Below are 27,351 nucleotides of genomic sequence, written 5' to 3'. Positions count from 1 at the left end.
TTGGAGGTAGGTGTGCCCAATGGTCTGTGAGCAAGCATGGTGTGTGCAATTTCTGCAAAATGCTCTCAGATTGGGCACACCCGCCATTTGCCCTTTCTCCCTCTCTTGCTGTCAGCTGAAGGGCTGATGTGATAATGAGCCATCTTGGACCATGAGGACAGGGTGACACCACTGAGATGGCAAGGGAATAAAAGAGAAAGAGCTTGGATCCTGAAAACCCATGGCGCCATCTTATCAGCTCTGTGTTTGCACATACTTAGATTGCTACATGAAAGAATAAAGCTTCTATCTTACTTAAGCCACTTTTGTCTTGGCTTTTTGTAACAGCAGCTTAGCCTGAAACTTAATAAATTTAATAAACCCTCAGAACATCACTGTGATGCAAATAATAGGCCAAGAATTTGTTTTCAATTCTCTATTATATATGTTTTAAACAGCAGGAAAATATATCGGCAACATAGGCTTGTTCTGTATCCTTACATCTACCAGTGCAGAAAAACTAGCAGATAAGTATTCTGCAAAAACTAATTGTAACAATTTTTCCAACAAGATTTAGGTCCGGGCATTCAATAAACTGTGATGTACTCGACACCTAGAAAAAGCCACATGGTAATGATTTTTCATAGAGAATTGAGAAATGACATGCTACGTAGTAGCTCAACTTTAATGCTTCAACTTCCCATTAAAATCCCTGCAATTTATTAAACAGTGTAAGTACCAGCAATTAGTTCCTTAAAGAAATGTGTAGTTGCTCACTGAATTCTTGACTTAATTTGTGCCCATCAGACAAGCATGCCAAAGTAGCTTTTGCAGTATCTAGGTCTTTAGATATATACCTATTAGCAGGCCATTTTCATATTCTGGAACAGTTTTATACCTTCTTTTAATCATGGTATAGAATTGTGTTGGAAAGAGTAGAAAAATGCCAATTCAAATGCTATATAAGCGAACATAATTTAAAGAATAAAAACAGGCTAGGTGCGGTGGCCCACGCCTATAATCCCAGCACTTTGGGAGGCCGAGGCGGGCGGATCATCTGAGTTCGGGAGTTCAAGACCAGTCTGACCAACATGAAGAAACCCCGTCTCTACTAAAAATACAAAATTTGCTGGGCATGGTGGCACATGCCTGTAATCCCAGCTACTCAGGAAGGCTGAGGCAGGAGCATCGCTTCAACCTGGGAGGTGGAGGTTGTGGTGAGACAAGATCGTGCCACTGCACCCCAGCCTGGGCAACAAGAGCGAAATTCAGTCTCAAAAAAAACAAAAAACAAACCAAAAAAAGAATAAAAATAGGCCAGGCATGGTGGCTTGCACCTGTAATCCCAGCACTTTAGGAGGCTGAGACAGGCAGATCATCTAAGGTCAGGAGTCGAGACCAGCCTGGCTAATGTGGGGAAACCCCATCTCTACTAAAAATACAAAAATTAGCCAGGTGTGGTGGCAGGCGCCTGTAATATCAGTGCCTCTGGAGTCTGGGGCAGGAGAATTACTTGAACCCAGGAGGTGGAGGTTGCAGTGAGTTGAGATCAAGCCATCGCACCCCAGCCTGGGCAACAAAGCAAGACCCCATCTCAAAAAAGAATAAAAATGGCTTATGAAGAACAAGACTCTTTAACACTATTTACTATGATATATTTCTGCACTAAAAATTTACATCTATTTTAATTTAATTGTCCTCTAGTTTCCAATACATTTAATTGCCTAAACTAGAGTCATCCATTGTCATAGCTTTTGACTTTTTTATTTTAAAGGAAACTACTTTCTATTCTATCAGTTCTGAGATTTGCTCAAGTACTTTTCTAAAACAAAAGCAATCATGAGTGGTATAATCAAAACTTTCATTATATAGTGAAAAGTTTGTTTCCCTAAGTGACTTAAGAACCCAAGTGAAAACCTGCTAACTGCTTGGCAACATTCAGATAATTTAGCCTCTGTGCAGCCCAAGGTGACTCACACCTGAATGTCTACACACTGACATCTAGAGACATACTTCCAGGATTCAGAGGTAGTGAAATCTCCAAATCTTTTAAAGGTTTCAATGAAAGTCTTGTATTTCTTCAGGTGATGCTTGGAAAATAGAAAAGCTCAAGTATACTTATGTGGGATAGCCTGACTTTTATTATATGATAAAAGAGCCGTCCCCATCAGTATTTTAAAATGTGAAAACCAAGCTCTTTTCTAAATTCTTGGAATAGTCAATATTGTTTACACAATAGGAGCTCTAATTCTTCTGGACAAACATAGTCAGAAACACAGGAAAATATTTTCTTATCCCAAGAAAGGAATACTGGGTATGTCTCTAAATTGGTTATATGGCGTATCTCCTTAAAAAAATAAGAAGAATGAAAGATACAGGTACTGCATAAAAGGACCTCTTCCTCCTTAATACTGTGTCTTAAGAAGCAAAGACATAAAGAGGCTGAAAGTGTAAACTATCCAGACAAAAGCATAAAAGAAAAGATTACCTTTAGCTGGGTTTACTTTTATCCCTGATCTATACAGCATTTCCTCATTCTGCCAGTCTCCATTCCTGATTGCAGTCTTGAGTCCATAAAAAACAATTAGTGTAGCTGTAGCATAAAAAATCAAGCTCTTGAGGAATCGCTTTTGGACTTTGACATAAAGGGCTCTAGCACCCACTGTAATCAGCAGGCAGAAGCCCATACTAGGAATATATAATACTCGCTCTGCAATTACAAAGCCGACATAGAAAAACAGGTTCGTGGCAGGAACAAAGGGTATGATTAACAAAGATAAAGACAGAACAACAATGTTCTCTGTAGAAGGAAGCTGGGTTCTCTGTGATACATCGTTGTTAATGCCATTTTCTACTTTGGATGCAAAGCTGGACTTAGTCTCTGAGTTCTGGTACTCCACATCTGAAAGGCAGCTATGTCCGTTTGCATTCTGCTTGCCATTTGTTACAGTTTTCCCATTGCATTCTCTGTCTACGCTCGGGCTCTTCAAACCATAGTAGGCAAGGAGGAGGAGTCCAGTATAGAAGGCCACAGTGTGTAGGTTTCTCCAGTCACAAACTGTTTTGAGCAGAGGCACAGCATCCATCGACCAATCAAAACTGAGGGTATCTGGGCATAGCAACAGCCAGAGGTTCTTGGTTGGCAAGTAGAAGAAGGTGAGCGTGCGGGTGAGGAGGCTGTCTGAATCAGCAGCGGGATTGTCCGAGTTGGAAAAGCTTGGTGGTTTGTTTCCCATCCAGTATAACCGGGCACCCAAAAGGGAGGACCCCCAGAAAGTTAACAAACTAATGCTGAGGAAAAGCGACAAGTTCTTCCTCTGAAACCAAAAGAGAGAAGGGAAAAATTAAGATCACTATCAGCACAGCATAGGAACACTCAACACTTAGAGATCAAACACATTTTTAAATGGACAGTTAAAAACAGATGATGTCTCCAAAACTTGACTTCATGTCCATCACCTTTCAAGCATGCCTAGAGAAATTTTAATCTCCAAAAAAACCTGAAGGTGGAATCGTAGTTTGTATATATTTTTTGATTATCTTTGCTTAATTTTTCTCTCTAAAATACCAATAATCAAAGCTTCAATTTCGTGACCTCTACAAAGTGGGTTCAATATATTTATTTCCCTCTTAGAATTCGTGTTGGGTCACAATGAGACCACAATGTAAAGTACTTAGCACTCTGCATAAGATATATAGAAGGCACCTAATAACTGTTGTCTTTCATTTTATCGTAGTTTAGATTTTGAAGAAAAACAAAAAGCAGCCATGTCAAAAAATATGTGGTATGGCAGGACTCTTGTGCTTGTCTCTAAGGGAGTAAAGGCATGAAGCTATGTCTGTCTAAGTCAGTCCCCAATTCATTGTCTTAAAGAATTCTGTCCTTGCTGGCCGGGCGCGGTGGCTCAAGCCTGTAATCCCAGCACTTTGGGAGGCTAAGACGGGCGGATCACGAGGTCAGGAGATCGAGACCATCCTGGATAACCCGGTGAAACCCCGTCTCTACAAAAAATACAAAAAATTAGCCGGGCGAGGTGGCGGGCGCCTGTAGTCCCAGCTACTCAGGAGGCTAAAGCAGGAGAATGGCGTGAACCCGGGAGGCGGAGCTTGCAGTGAGCTGAGATCCGGCCACTGCTCTCCAGCCTGGGCTACAGAGCGAGACTCTGTCTCAAAAAAAAAAAAAAAGAATTCTGTCCTTGCAAAATTTATAAACCAGGCTTCATCTGCTGCCCCATATTGTCACTGATACCAGTGATATTCAACATTCAACAATACTCCTCATGAATCCCAAATTTTTCATGTTGATGACAGCTTTTAAAAATAAAATTACTTTAGGCTGGGCAGAGTGGCTCACCCGTGTAGTCCCAGTAATTTAGGAGGCCAAGGTGGGTGGATCACTTAAGGCCAGGAGCCCAGACCAGTCTGGCAAACGTGGTGAAACCCCATCTCTACTAAAACAAACAAACAACAACAACAAAAAACCATTACCGGGCATGGTGGTGTGCACCTGTAGTCCCAGTTACTCAGGAGGCTGAGGCAGGAGTATAGCTTGAACCCAGGAGAAAGAGGCTGCAGTGAGCTGAGACTGCACCACTGCACTCCAGCCTGGGCAACAGAGTGAGACTCTGACTCAAATAAAAAATAAAATAAAATGACTTCTTTAATAATGAACTAACTTATTTCAAGAGAATGACAAAAAATTGTGAGAGGAGGGTCAAAGGATATCATGTTAATGCTAATTTTCTTGCAAAGTCCTTCACCCCCAGCAAGAACTTAGGTGACATCTAAAAATCTAAGTCCTAAAGAGGCAGAGTGGGGAGGGTTAAAATAGGCACCATATCCCAATCTTAATGGTTCAATGGTAAGGCCATTCTTTACAGCAAACATCCAGCGTTGTATAGAATTGTCTTACTCAATGACATTCAGAAGGGGCTTTAGAATCTTACAAAGGATACACCAAATATTTAGTTTAAAAAACAACCCACAGAAAGCAATATATTTTAAGCATATACAACTTCTATGAAAACAATGTCTACATATTATATGTAGACAACTGCCTCACTGGACTCTGCTCCTCAGACTCCTCCTCCACACCAACCCTGATCGCTGGAAGCCACAGCACTACTCATGAATGCTCTTTTCCACTCTACCTTCAACCTAATGATCCTCAACAAGGTTCATGATTTTAAACGTCGTTAATGTACGCTAATGACTGTACCTTCACCCTCCCTCACCTCCATAGGCAATTATTCAGTTGCCTACTGGGAATATTCACTTAGGTACCTCAAACTCAACATACCCAAAATAGAACTCCTGACTTCATACTTCCCCAAAGGAAATAAAACAGTTCCTCCTCCAATCATTGTCACCATCAGGAAATAGTAATAGTGTATAACCAGTTTCTTCTTCACAGCCTCTTTCCTTCCCTCCACATTCTACTCATTACCAAGCCTTCACAACTTTCACATCCAAATATATCCTGAATCTGTCCTTTTTCTCTCCATCTCTTCTGTCATCACTAGTCCCAAGTGCCAACACTGGGATTCCTACAATAATCTCCTCTTAACTGGTGACCCTGTCCTTCTTAACACAAATTCTTTTATTCCCTAATTTTAAACTCAGATCTTACTTTTAAGATCTTAGAAGTTTTTATATCTCTAACAAAACAGAAAGTTTGTGATTCATTTAGGGCTCCCTTACCAATTTTTGGCAATATGTCCATTTTTACATTTCAAAAGTATTAAAGTTTTTTTTTTTTTTAATCTAAAAGGAGGTAATTCTGAGTATAAAATAAGATAAACAAAATAATAGGTGGTTAGAAGTTAAAATTTTAACATAAGGAAAATGAGAAACAGCAACCAGATGGAAATCAGACAATTTTAAGAGGTGGAATTATTAATATCAGATACAGTAATGCCAAATTCACAGCATTAACTTCATTGTTTTGAAAACATCCTTGTCAAACGTTGGATTAAGATTAATTCACGTAATGTTATATGGAATTTTTAATAGTAGAGGGAGTAATATCACATTCTGCCTCACCAATCTAACTTCTTTTTTTTTTTTTTTTTGAAATGGAGCCTCGCTCTGTCGTCAGGCTGAAGTGCAGTGGTGTGATCTCAGCTCACTGTAACCTCTGCCTCCCGGGTTCAAGTGATCCTCCTGCCTCAGCTTCACAACTAGCTGGGACTACAGGCGCGTGCCACCACGCCCAGCTAATTTTTTGTATTTTTAGTAGAGATGGGGTTGCACCATGTTGGCCAGGATGGTCTCGATCTCTTGACCTCGTGATCCGCCTGCCTCAGCCTCCCAAAGTGCTGGGATTACAGGCGTGAGCCACTGTGACCGGCCCACCAATCTAACTTTTAAACTGGTGAAATGAAATACTTCAAAGCCTCATTATCATCTAAGAATAACTTTGCAAACGATTCCATTGTTCCTCTGAAATTCTACCCACCAATAATTCTAAAATTTCTTGATTTTAGAAAAAAACCCCACAAAACTATGCTTAAGAACTTGTAATAACTTGATTGATCAATCATATAATTGAATACTCTTAGATTATACAAGTGAGAAACACCGTTTGGCAAAGATAAATGAGACAAGGTATCATGGATAAAGAAGACGAACCTTGAAAGACAACTGAATTGTGAATTTGTACCGAAAGCTCATTTTTAAAATGTGTCTAAGACCATTCCATTATAATATCTTGTGGTGGGAGTGATTGGGGATGTGGAGAGGAAGAGAGAAAGCATTACAAAAACAGCTGTAATCAGGCAAGAAGAAAAGCCAAGGGATAGGAGAGCCACATGAAGGAGGAAACATGGTCAGATTTCTTTGCTAGTCATTAAAATCCAGAAGAAGTTAACCTTAACAGTGACGTAATTCTATTTTATTTCTAAAGACAGAAATATCATAACAAGGCAAAACTACTTTATTCATTAATTTTTCATAAAAGTATCTCTAATAATTTGTTATAGCTTAATAATTATCAAAATAAAATTGAGATTCCAGATGTGGTCCTATTATTGCATTTACTATGCTAAAAGAAAAGTTAAATACAATGGACTATAAAGATATGAATAATGAAAACTATTCAATGTTAAATATTATGTCTAAGTACTGAGAAAATGAAAATGACATAAAAACAAGAAAACGGAAGTAATAAAATGCTAACAAACATTAATTTATGTAGTACTTCACATATTTAAAGTATCTTCATATATCCATCATTTGAACAACTGACATAGTCACTAAAATCAAAAGATACTACTGTTCTGAAGTCAAACACTTTCATATACTTATTCTAACTTAATGGTGAGTTCTGTAAGGATGAAATAAAGGACTCACTCTTTTATTTATTTATTTTTGAGACAGGGTCTTGCTGTCTCACCCAGGCTGGAGTGCAGTGGTACAATCATGGCTTACTGCAGCCTCAACCTCTTGGCCTCAAGTGATCCTCCCACCTCAGCCTCCTGAATAGCTGGGACCACAGGTGTGTGCATGTGTATTTTTTTGTAGATGGTGTTTTGCCATGTTGCCCAGGCTGATAAGTGACACTCTTAAAGGGAAACTAAACCAGTAAGTAAAGTTGATTTTAAAATGTTTAAAGTAGAAGAGTTTCTAAAGTGTTGTGATTTGCTATGACTTTTAAAGTATCAGCCAAAGCACACGTTCACCTATGTAACAAACCTGTACATGCTACACATGTACCCAGGAACTTAAAATAAAAATAAAAATTAAAAAAGTATAAGCCAAAGTATGAAACTGCAATTTTCAAGTGTCTCTGATGCTTTCTCATAGAATTTTATTAAAAATTGTCAACTAGTTTGGGCGTCGTGGCTCACGCCTATAATCCCAGCACTTGGGGAGGCTGAGGTGGGCAGATCACCTGAGGTCGGGAGCTCGAGACCAGCGTGACCAACATGGAGAAACCCCGTCTCTACTAAAAATACAAAATTAGCCAGGCGTGGTGGCTCATGCCTGTAATCCCAGCTACTCAGGAGGCTGAGGCAGGAGAATCGCTTGAACCCAGGAGGCGGAGGTTGCAGTGAGCCGAGATCACATCATTGCACTCCAGCCTGGGCAACAAGAGCCAAATTTCGTCTCCAAAAAAAAAAAACCACTCTCTTCAAATCCAATTTTTAATAAAACATCTCAACTGTTCTTGTGGAGATGGCCTTAAAACAAGATAAAAGCAAGCATGGAAAATATTTTCATTTCTAATTTAGTCCCTGTGCTATGGTTTATGGATTAAATCAAATTAGCAAAGTTTTACTGAGCTGCTACTAGGAGTCGAGGTCAAGTGACCCTATAATTTACCTTAGCATTTCTGTATGCGCAGCTTGGTGTATCAAACTGACCTAACATTTGTGTTTCTTAGATGCAAGTATAGATAAGGCATGAATCTCCCAATGCATTGCCACCAAAGACTTGCAAGCTAAAACTAGCAAAAATTCAAACAAAGAAGATAAGACTTCAAAGTGTGGGATATTTAAACACTAGTTAAGTGCAATATTTGTTAGGGAGCATTAGAAAAGGATTGCAATTTAGTAGCTAAAACAATTAGTTCATTCAACTTATCATTAATGTTGCAGGCACTCTTCTATACACTGGATACGAACTTGTCATAAAAAAAAAAAAAAGAGAGAGAGAGAGACCCTGTGTGTTCTTGGAGGTTTACACATTCTACTACTCTGTCCAGAAAACCACTTTCAGAGGAAAAGAGTCATAATGGTTAAGGGATAGTTTTCAAACCTGAAGGTCCATCATTATCAATTATGAGCTTTTAGAAAAACTAATGCCCCAGTCCAAGTAAAATCTTATACGTGATTCTAATGCAGCCAAAGTTGAGTATCACTGCATATTTGTACAACTCTAATTCTTAGTACTGATATTAAAAATGTTGTTGGACTCTTGTTTCACAAAGTTTTAAGGTATATTTGCCTCACTGTAAATGAGTAAACCATAACAAAACATAAATAATACTCCTTCTCAGGCTCTAGGATAAATTGAATTCTTAGTACAATAAAAGAGTATCACAAAGGCCAGACTACAAAGGAGTTCAGAACCCAAGGTTAAAATATTCAAGTATTGCTGTAACATGCAGAAGACCGGATTTGTTCCCAGAAGGTTAGGGGAAAAAATTTCTTAAATATGAGCCACCAAAGGCAAACAACCCAATTGAAAAAAAAAATGAATTAATAATATAGCCAGGAAATTCAGGGAAAAGACAAATAACCATAAAAATCTGAAAAGATAATCTCATGGGTTAATACCAATTAAGATTAAAGTGAAGCCGAGCGCGGTGGCTCAAGCCTGTAATCCCAGCACTTTGGGAGGCCGAGAGGGGCGGATCACGAGGTCAGGAGATCGAGACTATCCTGGCTAACACAGTGAAACCCCGTCTCTACTAAAAATACAAAAAACTAGCCGGGCGCAGTGGTGGGCGCCTGTAGTCCCAGCTTCTAGGGAGGCTGAGGCAGAAGAATGGCGTGAACCCTGGAGGCAGAGCTTGCAGTGAGCTGAGATCTGGCCACTGCACTCCAGCCTGGGCGACAGAGCGAGACTCCGTCTCAAAAAAAAAAAAAAAAAAAGATTAAAGTGAAATGAATATAAGTTAAATAAAGTGCAAAACTAAAGAAACAGCCTTCACAGATATTGTTCTGGAACAGGTAGAATCCTACATTGTTGGGGAAATATAAATTGTACAGCTATGCAAAGGAAAGTACACAATAAAATTAATAGTTTGTATCATGTATGACTTGGTAATCTGTAGTTAGTTACCTACATTCTAACAAAACCTCTAAGATACAAGGATACTTAGCATTGTTTATAAATGAGAAAACAGAAATAGATACAAATTTAAATATGGTAATAAAAAAATCATGGTATATCCATATGTCTGAATCCGTATGGCAAATAAAAAAATAAATTACATACATTGCAAAGAGATATATTTATGCATATATATCAACATAAAATTATGTAGCAGTGAACCAAATCATTATGCAACAGCATGACTAGTGAAAAATCATGTTGCAAAATATGCATGTTACAGAACCATAAAGGTCATTCAGAAAAATGCTTACATATGTAAAAAAGGCCTTTTATTTAAGTCTAGAAATATTTATACCAAACATGAGACGAAGAAACCTCTAGTATAGGGAGATAAGTACATGGATAACAGAAAAGATGGCTTCAAATCTGTGTGTGATTCCCCTTTATTCAAAAAGCTTATTTGAAAAAAAACTAAAAGGTTTGACAACTTGACATGCCTAAACTTACACTGACTAGATTTTAAAAATATGCAATTAATATATTAACAAATCTAAATTTTGGTTATAGGCTGGAGTAGCATATGTGATGTGGTAGTTGGCTCACTGCAACCTCTGCCTCCTGCATTCAAGTGATTCTCCTGCTTCAGCCTCCCGAGTAGCTGGGATTAGAGGCATGTGCCACCACGCCTGGCCAATTTTTGTATTTTTAATAGAGATGGGGTTTCACCATGTTGGTCAGGCTGGTCTCGAACTCCTGAACTAGTGATATGCCCACCTCGGCCTCCCAAAGTTCTGGGATTACAGGCATGAGCCACCACCGTGCATGGCCAGTTCCTACACTCTTCTATATTTATTATTTATTGAAGCTATTATTTTATAATTAAGTTTCTCAACATTAAAAATATGTTTCCATGTTCTAATATATTTTGTGATTGTTACCTTAATTTTATGAGAAAATCTCTTAAATTCAATGGAAAATAATATGAAAACAAAATGAACAGCAGTGGGATATATAATAATATCAAAACACTGTCTTCTACCAAGTCCTAGCTCCCAATATCCTACACAAAGGCTCGTAAAGTTAACAGAATCGGCTGTGCACAGTAGCCTATAGTCCCAACTACTCAGGAGGCTGAGGTAGGAAGATGCCCTGAGCCCAAGAGTTCAAGATCAGCCTTGGCAACATTGCGAGACCTCATCTCTTAAAAAAAGAAAAAAAAGTCAACAGTATTCCACACAACTCCGAGTCACCATTTTCAAGCAGTTTGTTGTCACCACATAGAGAAACTTGACCTTTTCACCTTTATGTCATCATGTTTTCTGCCTGTTTCCCTCTCTCCATGAAAAGCACACATTAAAGTAGTAGCATATGTTCTGGAGGAACATTTTCCTACTACAACTTTGTTGTAAAAGTAGAAATATAAATGGGAAACTTACTGCATCCCTACGAACAAAAAATTTACAGATACATTTCACACCAGTATAGTATGGACACGGTTTCTTCATGTTTTAATTAGCCTAATTGTTCACAGAACATTATAGGTCTGCCTTATGAAAGTGTCATTCTTTTTTTTTTTCTTTTTGAGACAGGCTGGAGAGCAATGGTGCGATTTCAGCTCACTGCAACCTCCACCTCTTGGGTTCAAGCAATTCTCCTAGTTCAGCCTCCTGAGTAGTTGGGATTACAGGCATGCACCACCATGTCAGGTTTCTCCATGTTGGTCAGGCTGGTCTCGAACTCCCAACCTCAAGTGATCCACCCGCCTCAGCCTCCAAAAGTGCTGGGACTACAGACGTGAGCCACCACATCTGGCCAAAAGTCTCATTTTTAAGATGTTTGAATATGTTCATTTTTAAAGTTATTTAACATAAAAAGGGAAATCAGCCCTAATCCCCACTTTTCTGATTAAAAAAAAGAGGTATTTCTAATTATAAAATTTTTAGAGGGTTTTTCCTGAAACTGCCAGACATAGAAAATCATAGAATTAAAGTTAGCCAATATAAGGTTCCTGGTTGACAACTTAGTTTTTTGACACACTAATGGAATGAAAGTACATAACTATAGCTTAATGAGTAAATAATGCAAAATGTATCAGAAAACATCAAAATCGTCCCTAAACATCACCTGAAATATGAGAGAGAAGCCAGTAAGAAGACCCTGCCATATTAGTTAGTGGCGATGCCTCTACAGAAGCCCTGTGGTGAGTTATTCCCTTCTATGGCGGTCATTGACTAAATAAATAAAAATAAGAATGAAGTAAAATTCAACTATAACAGCTCCCCTCTCTATTATGCAAGAAAAACTGTCATTGATAATAGCAGCTTCAATATTGTTTTCTGATCTCAGATTTTCTGGGACATAAATGAAACTGAAAAGGAATATTTTAGTCTCAATGAAAGAAAAATGTAAACATTCTGCTGTAGAGTATTAAAACCATCATGAGACCTACATTTTGGCAAACTAACGAGAATAAATTACTTAAGCATAAGGCTCATTTAATTCCAAATTAAGCCCTTGGCAATGATAGTAGTTGTAATAATAAAGTAGATAAAAATCAGTATCTGAAAGTTATAAGACAGAGAAAAGGCTACCCAGACATAACAAAAATCTAGCACCTTCTATTTTGTATTCACCATTCATCACTTTTTTTATGTCAGCAAAATAGGATTTCTCTTAGCTCTCCTCCTTCCCAAAATAGTTATCACTGGATACTCCTCTCAAAGGCATAATTTCTGAACATGTGACAAGAAGGAATGCATGGCTGAAAGTATGGTTAGGAATTGTTTCTAGAACATGTCCATGTGATTAATCAAAGTTTTGTCATAATCAAGTTATCATACTTGTTCTGTTTCCCTTTAAAAGAAAAATGGGTTTCCTTATTAATAATCATCCTGTCCACAAGATTAGAAACATTTGTTTTTCCCCCACACCAACAGACAAGATTAAAGGGTTTTATAATGTTTCATATTTCAAAAGATATTAAAAGAGGTTCAATGAGTGGACATATCCAGTCTTTGTAAGGAAAAAATGTAAAGATTAAGGGGCATAAAAAAGTATGTTAAGATGTTCAATATTTCGGATTATAAGGAGTTCCTTTGTTCACTTAAACCCATAGTACACCATAATGTTTTCCACTGAGTTCAAGCATCCATCAGAAAGCATAGGTACATCTCCAGCTAAACATATAACAGCTTAAGATGATCATCTAGTCTCTCATTTAATCATACTTAAAAGATATTTTCCTGAATTTTACTTAATTTTTTTGTGTTTATTCCTTCAATGGTTGTTACCATTTTCCAATAAAGTGTATCAGGGCTCCTTGGATAATTGGGTTGATGTTAGGACTGGAACAGAAAATATGCAAGATGAGCTTAAAGCAACTTGTAGTGCCAGAAAGGGAGAAAGTGCTCAAAATACATGTAAAAGTACACTGATACACATATGTCCAAGTATGAAAGAGACACAGGAACCCACTTAAACAGCTCCCAATGGCCAAAGCTGGAAGAATTTGAAAATCAAAAAAAGTAAAGTGGTATTGGATTATAACTCAAAGTTTAAAATAAATATTCATGAGTCCATATTAGTAAGTGATACAAAAAATAAATAAATGAGAGAGGAAACAAATCTTCTTTGCAGAAGAATTCCAAATAATTTTTATATATTCTCTACCCTCAAGAAAGGGAAGCATAATTCCCATTCCTTAGGTGTGGTCTGAGCATAGTGACTTCCTTCCAAAAGGCACAGTATGAACTGGGTGGGTGGCAAGATGTGGGGAGAAAGTAACTTTACAGTGGAGAAACCTGAAAAACACTATCACTGGCGGGTGATGAAGGTCAACTTTATAGTGGTAAGTTGTGTTGACAGTATGTACCCTTGTTACGATGTGATGAAAATGTTATTTTACATCTATGTTCTTGCTCTCAAAACCCATATACCTAGCCAGGAGCAATGGCTCACACCTATAATCTCAGCACTTCAAAGGTGAGAGGAATCGTTTAAGGCCAAAGTTCAGGACCCGCATAGGCAACATAATAAAATCCTATCTCTACAGAAAAAAAAAAAAAAAAAAATTAGCCAGATATGGTGGCATACACCTGTATTCCCAGCTACTTAGGAGGCTGAGGTAGGAGGATTGCCTGAGCCCAGGAAATCAAGACTACAGTGAGCTCTGATTAGTCACTGCACTCAAGCATGGGTGACAGTGTGTCTCTGTCTCAAAAACAAACACACACTTAAGAAAATTAGAAAAAAAAACCTAAAAATAGAAAACAAATAATAATAATAAAAAAAACCTTATTCTAAGATTAATCATTTAAACAAAAATCAGACAAATTCCAAAGGAAAGACATACTGCTAAATATGTAACTGGGAATCCTCAAAACTGTCAAGGTCATCAAAAAGAAGGTCTGCCTGGGCGCAGTAGCTCACGCCTGCAACCCCAGCACTTTGGGAAGCCCAGGTGGGAGGATTACTTGAGTTCAGGAGTTCGAGTCCACGCTGAGCAGCAAAGAAAGAGACCATCTCTACAAAAAAATAAAAGTACAAACATCAGCCAGGTGTGGTGGCTTGCACCTGTAGTCCCAGCTACAAGAGAGGCTGAGGAAGGAGGATTGCTTGAGTCTATGAGGTTGAGGCTGCCGTGAGCCATGATTGTGCACCTGCACTCCTTATGGGTGACAGAGCAAGACCCTGTCTCAACCAGAAAAGAACTGTCACCTGCAAAAGTCTAAGGAGACATGACAAATAAATGTGCCATCCCAGCTGGCACATGGAACTGAAAAATGACATTAGGTAAAAACTAAAAAACTCTGAATAAACTATTGATATAATAATGTATCAACTCTGGCTCATTAATTGCAACAAATGCACAATACTAATGCAGGACGCTAATAACAGGGGAAACTGGGTGTATGGGAACTTTGTCTTATTTTCTGAATTTTTATATAAACCTAAAACTGTTCTAAAAAATAAAATTTTTAAATGGTTGTTACTACAGTAGAATAAAAGCTCTGAGAAACCAAATGAAATTAAATGTAGAGGAGCTTTGATAGATCACTAGCTGAAAGCTGCTAGCAAACAGAAATTGACAACTGAAAATTAAGACCAACGTAAGTGCCTCACTACCTTCCAAATTAATCAAAAAAGACTGAATACACAACAAAGTAAAATTCAAGTTAACTCAACATAGTCACTTACATGTATTCTATAAGAGGACACATTGATTTCAAATCCTATTTGGTTTTTGTCTGACACTCTATAGCGTTTGTAGTATATTAGAAACCCCTAAATGGGAAGCAAGTATCAAGGAAGGATGCTTCTAAACCCATTGCTATGGTGTTTTGGTTGGCATGGTGACCCATTCTTCCTCATTAAACTAACATGGGGAAATCAAGCAGTGAGCAATTTCTTGCGTACCCATGGCAAGCCCCTTCTAGAGCTAACTATTAGAAACTGAAGTACCCAAAGAGTTCAATCAGTGGAACTGCAAGGGGTGTGCCACAGCCCCTAACCCATTACACTAAAAACAAGCCCCTGAATGCCAGCCTTCAGGGTAATCTTGTTTAGCTTAGAATGAGAGGTTTAACACTTCCCACCAGGCAGTGTGCTACGGTCAAATCAGGTTAGCCACAAAACAATCCAGCCTTTATGAAGAAAATATGTGAAGAAAATATCCTTTGTGACCTGAGAAACAACAACAAAAAAGTTTTAAACAAAAGAAGATACTTCTCTTGACCATGAAAACACTTTGTTTTTTATTAAACTCCTTTCCCTGTTCTTTAAGAAGACAACTAATGGGAGAAGAAATAAAATTAAGTGAGCTCAAAATTAACCGAAGTTAGAAAAGGAACTTTCTTTTATCAATCTTGCCTCAACTGGGCAACTACATTGCAAATGCATTTCCTGTGCCAATGGATTAAACTGCAACATTCTTTAAACTCTGTGTGGCTTTAGTGAGAGAAACTAGCCATTATGAGATGCGTTCCAGTCTCATTAATGAGTTAAGCATGTGAGCCCAGCATTTTGGAAACATAAAGAGACAAATTATAATGAGACTTCACTCAGTGGGGAGGCTAAGATACAGCCGCCTTCTCTCAAAGATATCATAATAGACAGCTATTTAATGAGTATGGGAGTTTTTCTATGAAAACACAAAAGATACCAGCAAGAAAAAGAAGATTTTATATTATATATACAAAGAGAACTTAATAAACATACATGCTTTATAGATGTTCATTAACAAGCATATAATTTCAATGCTTAATGTTGTTATATGGAAACATACTCCAACTCTATAATTTCGCTATGTCTTGCACTAAATTTAAATAGTAAATTCAATGTCAAATGGACAGATTATTATTTACTGTTTCTCACAGGTGAAAAATGCAGCCATTTATCTGGGCATATCTCACATACACTGTCTTTTTTCTCAAAATGCCACATTGATTCAGAAAATGCTCATTTTCTTGACTGAGCAACTGAGGCCCACTATAGGTTGTTTTGTGTTTTTTGGTTGTTTTTTTTTTTTTTTTTTTTTTGAGACCAAGTCTCACTCTGTCGCCCAGGCTGGAGTGCAGTGGCGCAATCTCGGCTCACTGCAACCTCTACCTCTCAGGTTCAAGTGATTCTCCTGCCTCAGCCTCCTGAGTAGCTGGGATCACAGGTACGCACCACCATGCCCAGCTAATTTTTGTCCTTTTAGTAGAGACAGGGTTTCACGACGTTCGTCAGGCTAGTCTTGAACTCCTGACCTTGTGATCCACCCACCTGGGCCTCCCAAAGTGCTGAGATTATTTGTGTGAGCCACCGCGCCCAGCCTAAACTACAGTTTTTAAACTAAAGTTTTCACATAGGAAAGCGTCCATCAGTTTCATAATTCTTCTTTCAATGTCCAGTGATTCAAACTATTCAGTGATTTCCAGACAGCACTGTGGCACTTACTTGGGCTTCATAACTATTAGTAATTCAGAGCAAAATCAAGCAGAATTAGAATCCTTGAAAGGCCAGCTGAGTAGAACATTCTGGGTTTACTAAGCAAGCAGGAGGGTCATCCCCTTCCCCTCACCCCCACATGAAAGAAAACAGAATAAGCAAAAGGCCATTATAAATTTTCCAGGTACATCAGAGTAACGGATAGAGTTATGGTTAGTAGAATTAGAGAAAAACAACTCTACTTCCAAATCTTTCTTGGTTTGTACTATTTAGTTTGCTCCCTTTAATATAGAAAGATTTGTGAGAAGGGGTAAAGTACTGATATCAACAGTACCCGAAGGCTATTTAAAAACATCTTAAAAACAAAAATTGAGTCTGGGGATGGGTAACGTGAGAAAAGGTGAAAAATACAATTTGAGTTTTCATGAAGAGTCATTTTTTAGGCCTATGTATCTTATTACTCTGACGGTTAGTATCTTCTTGAAAAGTAAAATAGTAAGCTTAGATGCAATATTTATTATAAATAAATGGAATAACTTTTCTAAAAGCACAAATTAATATTGGTACCATCAAACAAGCATTTCTTAAATGCACACTTTATTAGTTAGAATTAATCATCCAAAGTGTGACTTTCAAATTATACTAACTTTACAGGTAATAAGCTAGTGGAATATTTCATGTTATGTTGACACAGAAATTATTAACATGGCTGTGAAGTGGCAATACGTCAGATGTTTGGGAACGAAGGGAAATATTAAGAAGTTTTTCAATTCATTCAGGTTCTATTCTGATAACTCTCCAAGAATGTCTTCTTGCCAAAAGCAACTTGAAAATATGCAATTTTTGGAGCCTGTTGGTGGTGACCAATCTAAATAGATGAAATCTTTGTGTAACTGTAATCGCTCTAATGTATTTCTTTCCTTCTTTTAATGTGATATTTGGAATTAAATTTTGATCATATACTAACTTTTAAAATGATGAATGGAAATTACGATGTCGGAAAGTTAATACACAAATTCACAGTAAGATTTTGAAACAGAAAAGTACTCAAACTCTGAAACCCATACAATCATTGCAGTATTCATTCTCCATTTGAACAAGACTTCAATACAACCCAAAAGTTTGATGTTACTTCAAATCAGTTAAAACAGAATTTTACATTTACTAAATACCTATTTTGCTGGCCATTAAAACACTCCTCATTAATCTTTTATAGTATGCCTAGCCTTTGTAGCTATCATTATAGTACTATGTTTCAAATTATTTCAGGTTGTGTTAAAATCTCGTATTTTTTTCATTAAGATGTATATCTTTGAGTTTTAGCATTATCAATAAAACAAACTCTAGAGTTAAATAAGATTTACTGTAAAAATCTCTCGTGAGTCTTCAAAACACACTTGGATCACTCTTTCAGCCTGACACAGCTCCAATTAGCACTGATCATTGCCATGCCCTAATTATTTAAAATTAAATAAACTGAACTTACACGTGCAAACATTTTGCAATTCACCCTGCATCCACTTCTATTTTCAAGCTAACTCAGAAGCTTAGACAACTTATTTTAATAGATTATTATCATTGGATTAGGTCCAAAAAGTATTCTTCTAATGGGAATTCTGTCTGCTTTAACAGTTGTAGTTTAGCAAACTCTCTCTAACTGAACTGTCGATCATTTTTTGACTGGCTCAGGGTCCTTGGAACCCTGTAGGGAGACAAGCCAAAAGTTTTTGCCAGGTGCATGTCTGGCACTCAGTAGATTTGGACTGAGCAAAGGGGAATAAGAAGGGGAAGGGATCGGTGAACTGACTGGAATCTATGACTTCTTACTCCCTACTGAAACATGCCCTCGTTCAAATGCACTGGCCGTCCTTGTTCCCTTGTATGGTACCCTGCTAGGCCCATTCAGTGCAGCAGTGAACTCCAGCAACATTTAGAAGTGCAGAAAACACATGCAACTTCATGCCATGAGCCAGTCAAACTTTAATAAAAGCAAAGGATAAAAAGTCTTAACATTGTACTATAAATGTTGATTACCAGATAGTAATAAAAATTACAGGATGCACTAGAGGCTTTATTTAGCTTCTAACTCAAACATTACCTTTTAAGTAACGTCAGGCAATTCCACTCTTGAATACGTTTCTGTAATAACTCCTGAATGAAACACACCAGAAATTTTATAGTAGGGATCATATTTCTTAATAAATCCAGTTTTGTTCTATTCTGAACCGTATCTCAAATCAACCCATGTGTCTTGCTCCTTCAACAATCTAAACAAATGTGGGTCATCTAAATGATATGATAAAGCAAGTCCAAATTAAGTTCCATTATATTTTTCTGTGAGAGACCAGATATTATGAGGAAAAAAGACTGTGTATAATTGCCTAATTAATTTAAACACCTGTTATGTCACTTTTTTCCTCCCAGATGAAGTCCTGGCATCTAGTAAGGAGAGCAGTGCCTAGAAAACTCGGTTCTGTTATTATATCTCACTTTGGGATATGATGTGGAGAAAATGTTTTATTAGTGGTAATGCTAATTATGAATGTTTATTAAACATTTTACAGAGTGCCTCACGTGTATTATCTCAAGTAGCCCTTTCTAAAAACATTGGGATGCTTGCAAACTTTGTGAATTCGTGTTTTACAAAAAAGCAGGTAGAATTCAGAAAGGCTAGGTTGTTACTCAGAATCTCACCACCTGATGGGTAGAAGAATTAGGACTCAAAAGCTATGTCCCTTGATTTTAAGTCTAGGGTTCTATGCTGTAAACCTGCGGTCCCCAACTCCCGGGCCATGGACCGGTCCTGCTCCATGGCCTGTTAGGAACTGAGCCACAGCCACACAGCAGGAGGTGAGCGGTAAGCAGGCATTACCACCTGAGCTGCACTTCCTGTCAGGTAAGGAGCAGCATTAGATTCTCATAGGAGCTGGAACCCTCTTGTGAATTGCACATACGAGGGATCCAGGTCGTGTGCTCCTTAGTCAATCTAATGTCTGATGATTTGAGGTGGAATAGTTTCATCTGGAAACTATCACCACCCAGTCCGTGGAAAAATTGTCTTCCACAAAACTGGCTGAAAAGGTTGGGGACAACTGCTATAAAGCACACTAAACCCTATGATACCCACTTCATACCCACCGAGTCCAGTTCTTCAACAGGCCTCTGTTCATCAAAGTGCTCTCACCCTGACTTCAAGGTGGTAACTGACATAAAAGACCATTAACTCCTACTGGAAAAGTTCATACAGCCACAGATTGGTCAATGCTAGGAGACAACAAGGTCAAATTTTTGTATCTATAAAATCCAAAACACTGGAGAACATCTCCTCAACGTTTATTTTGCACTGAGGAAATTGATGTCTATCTGTGTTGCAAGTGTTCACTGAGAGACAGAGATTCAATCACACCTAGGACTAGAAATTCCATCTTCCTTTGTACTCATGGCATGGCACTATGTTCATTTGTTTCTAATTTTTCATTATCTATTTATTTATTTTTAGAGACAGGGCCTTGCTATGTTACCCAGACTGGCCTTGAACTCCTGGGCTCAAGAGATCGTCCTCCTTCAGCCTCCCGAGTAACTGGGACTACAAGAACATGGCAATGCACTTGGCTCATTCATTTATATTTTTAATTACTACTCTTCATCAAGAATCTATGATAATTCTCTAAAGCAAGAACATTTAGATTCTAATGTCCTCAGCTGGGTATGCAAAACTGTCCAAAATTTGGCCCATCGTTACTGTCTAAACTTCAAATCTCCCTAAATTACATTGATACTTTACTGTTTCAAAATCCCCTCGTGGTACTGCCCCCTTTATCATACTATGTGTAAACCAAATTCCCGTCCATCCATCTAATGTTGCCACTATTTGAAATATTCTTTACCTCCAGCTTAAGTTCTATTTTTTCTGCAAGACTTACAACAACAACTGAGTTTCTCCAGGTTACATTAATCCCTGGTTTCTCAAAGCTCACCAGTCTTATAACTTGTATCACATGTGAAAGATATCAACTACTGTAAAGGTCAAATCTGAAGTTGTTGAGGCCCAAAATGACACTAAGCATACAATCTTAATCTTATTATCTCACATTTACAGAAATGAGTTTCACTGCTCCCACAAGAATACCATTTCTGGAAGGGCAAGGATTTATCTATGTTTTGTTCACTGACTTACTATGCTAGCAACTAGACTAGCACCTGGCACAGAAAAGACACTTCATGTCATACGGGTGAATGGGTACATGAATGATTGAGCAAATGACTGAATGAATGAACAAAAGAACAATGAACCAAGAGAACAGTCTAGAAAGCGGCTGGGGGCAATTTTAGATACACCAGAATCTTAATACATTGATCAAATAGCCCAATCTCATCTGTATAGTCTGTGTACTTATACAAAACAATATAGAGTGGGGGTTCTTTACTCTGGGATTTTTAAAAGTATACATATCTAGGTGATAATTGTAGCTCTACATTCTTTAACTTCCACATTTTATGTTGGTGTCCCTTGTTTCTTTAGCAGTTTGATTTTGTTTTTTTCTTCTAGTGGGTACTGTATTAATTGGGGCATTAAAACAATGGTAAAACATTTAAAGCTCCTTTGGTAAATAAGGATCATCCTTTACTGTAGAAATAATTTCAAATATATTTTAAATACACATGAACTATGAAGCCAAGTTAAATTCCTTATCCTTAGGGCACTTTTTAATCAATGAAGAACAGAAGAATATAGTGTTTCAAGGAAGGAGAGAAGAAAAAGAGGGAGAGGTAAGGGGAGGAAATGAGAGAGGGAGAAAGAGGAGACAGGAAGACTAGATTTTGAATCATTAGACTTGCACGTTCCCCACAACAAGATGACAGTAATAAAATTACATAATTCCTCTGGACATCTCCAGCTCTAAATGAAGGGTCTTAAAATATCCACTTCACTTCCTGGGTCTTTAGGAGGTAAGCTGAAGTGTTAGGATAATTTGTAAACAAAAGAAGTTACTGATATGAGAGACAGGATATTCCTGAAACAGCAACTGTCAATTATTTGGAAAGCATGAAATTGTGGGATTTGAGAAACTCCTATGTAATCGCATACTTCTCTGTGACTTCAGAATGTGGTTTCAGAGAGAAACTTATTTTTAATCTAATTTTTAAATATCTCTCAAGAATCCAGCCACTTCCTAGTGTTCTAGTAAATAACAAAATTTAACTTCGATCAATGCAAAAATGGACTAATATTTCTTTGCAATGTTCCACAACAGTATTACAGTATTACAGTATTTACTTTCATTACAATTTCTCTAATGAACTTTGATATTTAAAAAAAATTAGTAACCACAGGTATAGCCAAACATATGATTTGGAGAGAAGGTAAGCATCTTAAAATAGATAAAAACTGTAAAAGGCTCACATTAACTGAGCACTGTTAGGCACGTAGAGATGTCTATGTATTAATGCATTTAATCATCAGAAAACTCTAGATTGGGGAACGAAGAGGTAAAATGAGGATTCGCAGGTCATACTGCTATGAAAGCAGCAGGCATTATACTGCTTCATACAGCCAGCAGCCTGATCAAGAAAAAGAAGTAAATATTACAAATCGTTCCATAAAACAAAATAAAATGAAAAAAAAAACCTGAAATAACCTTGAAAAATGTCAATTATAAAGTTACACTTAAAAAGACTAATTAAACAATACTTATTGGAATGTATTTATCAAATATTTAGGATTTAAGATTTTGGCCTGATGAGTTTAAAAAACAGGAAAAAAATGACAAATTCGCATTGAGCTTTTCAGATTTCATTACCCAGCATTTTCTTAATTATGAACCAATAAATCGAATGGTATTCAACTGCCCTATGTGTTCTTCATTTGGATGGAAAAAACATGGCCCATTTCAGCTGAAATATGTCACAACCACCAATGCACTTCTCACGAAGACTTAAAACAAAACAAAACATGGCACTCACTGCCAAAGTCAATCACTTTGTATCTACTTGGAAGGTAAACTCTGTAAGAAACACAATGCCACCCCATCACCACCACCACCACCACCACTACCAATACCAACACCACAAACATCTCTGGTCAAGAAAGAAGATACTAAACTGCTGTAAGATTTGCTTCTCAGTTTTCTCTCTCTTTTTTTTTTTTTTTTTTAGTGTCCGCTCTCCTTCATGATAGAAGTGCTTAACTTTTATGCTAAGAGCAATAAATAAATCTGCTCAATATATCTAAATAATTTGGTGGGGAAAAAAGAGGATTAAAAAAATTCAAGTGCCCTAACACTACAAGCTAAATATCAACTGAAGATATATTTTTACAGCTGCTGTGAACTTCTGGAGGTAGTTATTCTTGGAAATCACCTTCTGCTTACTTGGGCTTCCTTTATGGGGTAATTGTTACCAAAGTTTACTTTGTCTGATGATTTTGAATGAATTTAGTATCCAGAGAATAGCCATAATGCTAAATTCGGACGTGGCTCATTTTCAAAATTTTAGGGTAAAGGAGTTTCTACTGACACAAAGTGGGATCAAAGATACCTGCTCAATGTGCTCACTAGTACTCTGATACAATATGGAGTAGGAAAAATGAGTAAAGGTCTTGCACACTCAGGCTCAGCCTGGGCAGATCATACTGTTGTAAGTATTTGTTTCCTTAGCTGTAAAGTTACATATATATATATAAAATATATATTTCAGTATTTAAAAGCATATATGAATGATTTAATTTAATAATTTTAAAAGTAAAAGATTAATATCCTCATGACAGAAGTGTTAAAGAGTACTTATCTAAAAGTAAAATGTAAAATGTAAAACTAAAATCTAAAAGTAAAAATGAACAAAAAAGTCCTTTATAAAATGTATGCAACTTGCATGAAATGGAATGATTCATATTACTAGAAATATACTGTCCTAAACATAATCTCTTTGGAGAGCCTGAATTACTCACACATACAAGTTTAGCAAGTAAGTTATTAGAAATATCAGGAGTCAGCAAACTATAGCCCAGAACACATAACCACACTCTTTGTCTGCAGCATAAACAGCAGAGCTGAGTAATTGTAGTAAACTCCATATGGCCCTCACAGCAAAACACATTGACTATCTGCCCTTTACAGAGAAAGTATCAGACCTCTGAGACTGAGGATCAAGCACGGCATTTAACAAATTTTTTAGGTTTTCTTTTAATTTCTCTATAATTAAAAAAATTAATTTCAAATTATTTGTCAAATTAATTTCAGTATTTAAAAAAGCATTATTTTTCTTGCATGGAACAATGAATCAGAGTCAATTTCTAATTACATGCATAAAATGATTACACAGCTAATGTAAAAATGGCATAATTCCCTATTTTATTCTACATTTGTTAAGAATTAGCAAGTGGGATTGACTCATGAGAGGCTCCATTTTAGACAATCAAGTATTAACTGTATTTAAGTTTAAAAGATAATGGAAAAGATAACTTCGTGATAAAAGGGAGAAAAGGGGATATTTTTTAAATGTAAATAGATTCCTCTGAATGGTGAAACACAAAACAAATAGCCCAGTACAGTTTGCAATAAATTACCTGGCCTTCAAAAAAAAACATAAGCACTTTGGAACTTAATCTTTCGTTCTTAGAAATGAGTGAAAAACATAATATCTGCATAAAGAAACCCATCTTTCCAATCAGATTATTTCTAAGAGAGGAAATTATGATTTTACCCAGAAACGGTTTAGCAGTAAAATTATTTTTTAAATTATGATTCAAGTAGAATGCAATTTGACCCTGAAGTATCCTCAGAAATGCCCATATTAGGAAAATCTCCTGGAGAGGTTAAATGAGTTGTTCACAATTACACAACTAGGTAGTGGCAAAACCTGTGTGAGAACTCAGGCCTCCTGATTAGAACTGCAGGGTTTATGTCACTATGCCATATGGCCATACTTTTCACAGCATGTTCCCTTTTTCTCCAAAATCACAACTCCTCTCAAATGTCTAACATTTTTCAGAGGCCTTCACGTAATTAATCTAGAAAAAGGCTACCAGCTGGACGCAGAGGTGCAGGTTCAAACAACTTTTATATAAATCTGATGTAAATCAGCAAATGTCTTAATAGCATATTAAATTTTTATAGAATCGTTCTCCCATAATTAACTTTATGTGATTGCTCTTTTAAAGTTGTTCGGTAGTGAATTTGCCTCTAGGAAGCAATAAGCTGGGCATATTTTAGGATGGCCATTTATTTAAAGGGATAAAAAAAATTCCAAATTCAATCCCTGCTTTAAATGATTGGTTTGTCTGAAAATGATTCCTTTTTCAAATAGGTAACAGAATGGAAACTGGGTTTACCCTAAATTTTACAGTCACCTTTATAATTTATAAAACTCCCCGTCAAAGCTAAAATCAAGACAATTTTATATTTTAAATACAACCTAATTACTGCTGCATATATAAGACATTTGTAAAACATCACTCAGACAAGTAAATGGGAAAGAAAAAGAAGCACCCAGATTCATATTTACACTGTAAACCACTGTTACTCAGAAATCAAGGGGTGTATGTACCAAACACACAGCCAAGAAAGCAATCAAATGCTAATGTAAGATTCTTACTCTAGAAAATTGCATTTACATAGGGACCTACAATTTATCACAGTTTTGAAAAAACAAATTAAGAATCCAACCATTGTGACCCATACATAACCCCAAAGAAGATGCCCTGATTACTCAAACTTCAGTGCCAATTTGTTAAACAGTAAACAGACAGCTAAGCGGATTAAAAGCACAAGTGAAAAAACAGGGGCTTCACAAGACTTTAACCAGGTTTACTGACCCACACAGCTTGAGGTCAAAACTTTTCACCACAGATCCTGTTAAACTTGGAAAGTTACACACACACACACACACACACACACACACACACACACACACACTACATCTTTGAAACTGGGCCAAAATCCCTATCCTTAATTCCATTCCGAAATATAAAATTAAAATTGATGGTGATAGTTAATAGTTCTTTGAATACACTAAAAATCAATACACTGCATTCTTTAAATGAGTCAATTTTATGATATGTGAATTACATCTCAATAAAAGTACTAAAAGCTAAAAGCCTGACCTGAACTGACATGAGGCAATTTGTAGTTTTTTTTTATTCCAGTTACTGTAAATATTCATGTATTTTCCTGCAGAAATACTAAGTGTTTCTTATTGTGAAGTGTTGCCATGTTGGGAGTGTTATTTAATGCAGGGTTTATGCACTCTGTCTTTGAATAGTAATTTCTTAAAAATCAAAATCATACCTGACTGGCCTCATGGTTTTGGATATTGAATCAGGGAACATGTAGGCCTTTTTTATATAAATAGGAGAAAGCTCAGATATCAAAAGTCTTTATGATCTTCACAACCCACACAAGAGAGTCTGCACAATTTAGAACACCATTAGACACGTGGACACTTCTGGACATCAAAATATTGCTAGTCTAAGCAATTTTTTATTTTTTACGAAATTTGCAGGAAAAAATTTTATCTGAATTACAAGGAACCTCTGTAATGCAGACTCATTATTTCCCACATAAAGCAACGTGGGAAATATTTTCCTGTATTAGCAATGCACTGCCTGTCAAGAACACATAAATAATATGGTTGATTAGCAATGATGCAGCAATATGAAACTCAGAAACAAACCAAATGCTTCAATGTCAATTGAATCCAGATAATTCTTGCTTGCATGCTTTTGAGAAACCCTACGCAGAGTAGGTGAAATGCACAGGCACAAAAGAGGCAAACTTAGTCAAGACCAACCTCCAGAGTATATGCACAAAGCCTCTCCTTGAAGTCTGTTCAATGTAGGGCAAGGCCACAGTAGAAATGGTATGCCCCTGCAGGCCAATGTGATGTTCAAGCTCAGAATACCAATGCCTGTTTCCCTTCTGGGACAGAGGCATGCCAAAGAAAAAGACTGTCCAGTCTCTGGTCTCAGGGAGGCTTCCAAACCAATTAGAGCCTAGACACACTCACACATGCACCCGTACTGCTCATCCAATATTCTAATCATCTGGCTGTTTTTCACTTCGAAACTCAGTCTTACTGCATACTAGGCAATTGCGGGGCGGGGTCGGGGGGGTGGGGGGGTTGTGGTTCACTCAACTTGTTTGTAATAGGAGTAAAAATAATGAATGCACAAATTATCCGGAGAATGGTTACCACAAAAATGTAAATCCCGAGACAGCAGGTATTCGTCTGTTTTCTTCACTACTTTATCCTCAACATCTAGATCAGTATTTAGAAGACAGTACATATGTATTAATAAATAAATATGAATATAACAATTTTCTCCTCACATGAGAGGCACTGAGGAGAAAAAAAAAATGGACACTGACTCTAAACCTAAATGAAATGCAGAAGCATGAAATGGTCTTAAAACACACTCACACACACACACACACATATATGGATGAGCAGGGCTACTTAGACACCACTACTTTCTGCCACTCTCTGACTCTTCCATAACCAGGCTAAATTAATTTGTCCGACACTTGTGTTTCTCCAGCATTTCATAAGGAATTATATTAGCACTTAGCACAGAGTTATATAGTCAATGTATACATGTCTGCTACTTCTCGATGTACATTGATGTACATTGAGAATCTGATTCCCTCCTATAATGACATTAAATAT

At 37.1% G+C, this 27,351-nt stretch overlaps 1 protein-coding gene across 3 annotated transcripts in view; it reads right to left on the bottom strand.

Annotated features, from left to right (window-relative positions):
* TMTC2 (transmembrane O-mannosyltransferase targeting cadherins 2) overlaps window positions 1–27,351 on the bottom strand; it is a 482,099-nt gene that overhangs the window by 236,471 nt on the left and 218,277 nt on the right. For all 3 annotated transcript variants that reach the window (XM_003906839.5, XM_017946044.3, XM_017946043.3), the window contains one exon: window positions 2,468–3,296. In XM_003906839.5, the coding sequence (XP_003906888.1) occupies window positions 2,468–3,296 (829 nt within the window). The remainder of the gene's footprint in view (window positions 1–2,467; window positions 3,297–27,351) is intronic.

Source organism: Papio anubis, chromosome 9 (assembly GCF_008728515.1).
Source record: "Papio anubis isolate 15944 chromosome 9, Panubis1.0, whole genome shotgun sequence".
Classification (NCBI taxonomy): Eukaryota; Metazoa; Chordata; class Mammalia; order Primates; family Cercopithecidae; genus Papio; species Papio anubis.
Note: the sequence above shows the minus strand (reverse complement) of the source record. Positions and strands in the feature narration are given on the sequence as shown.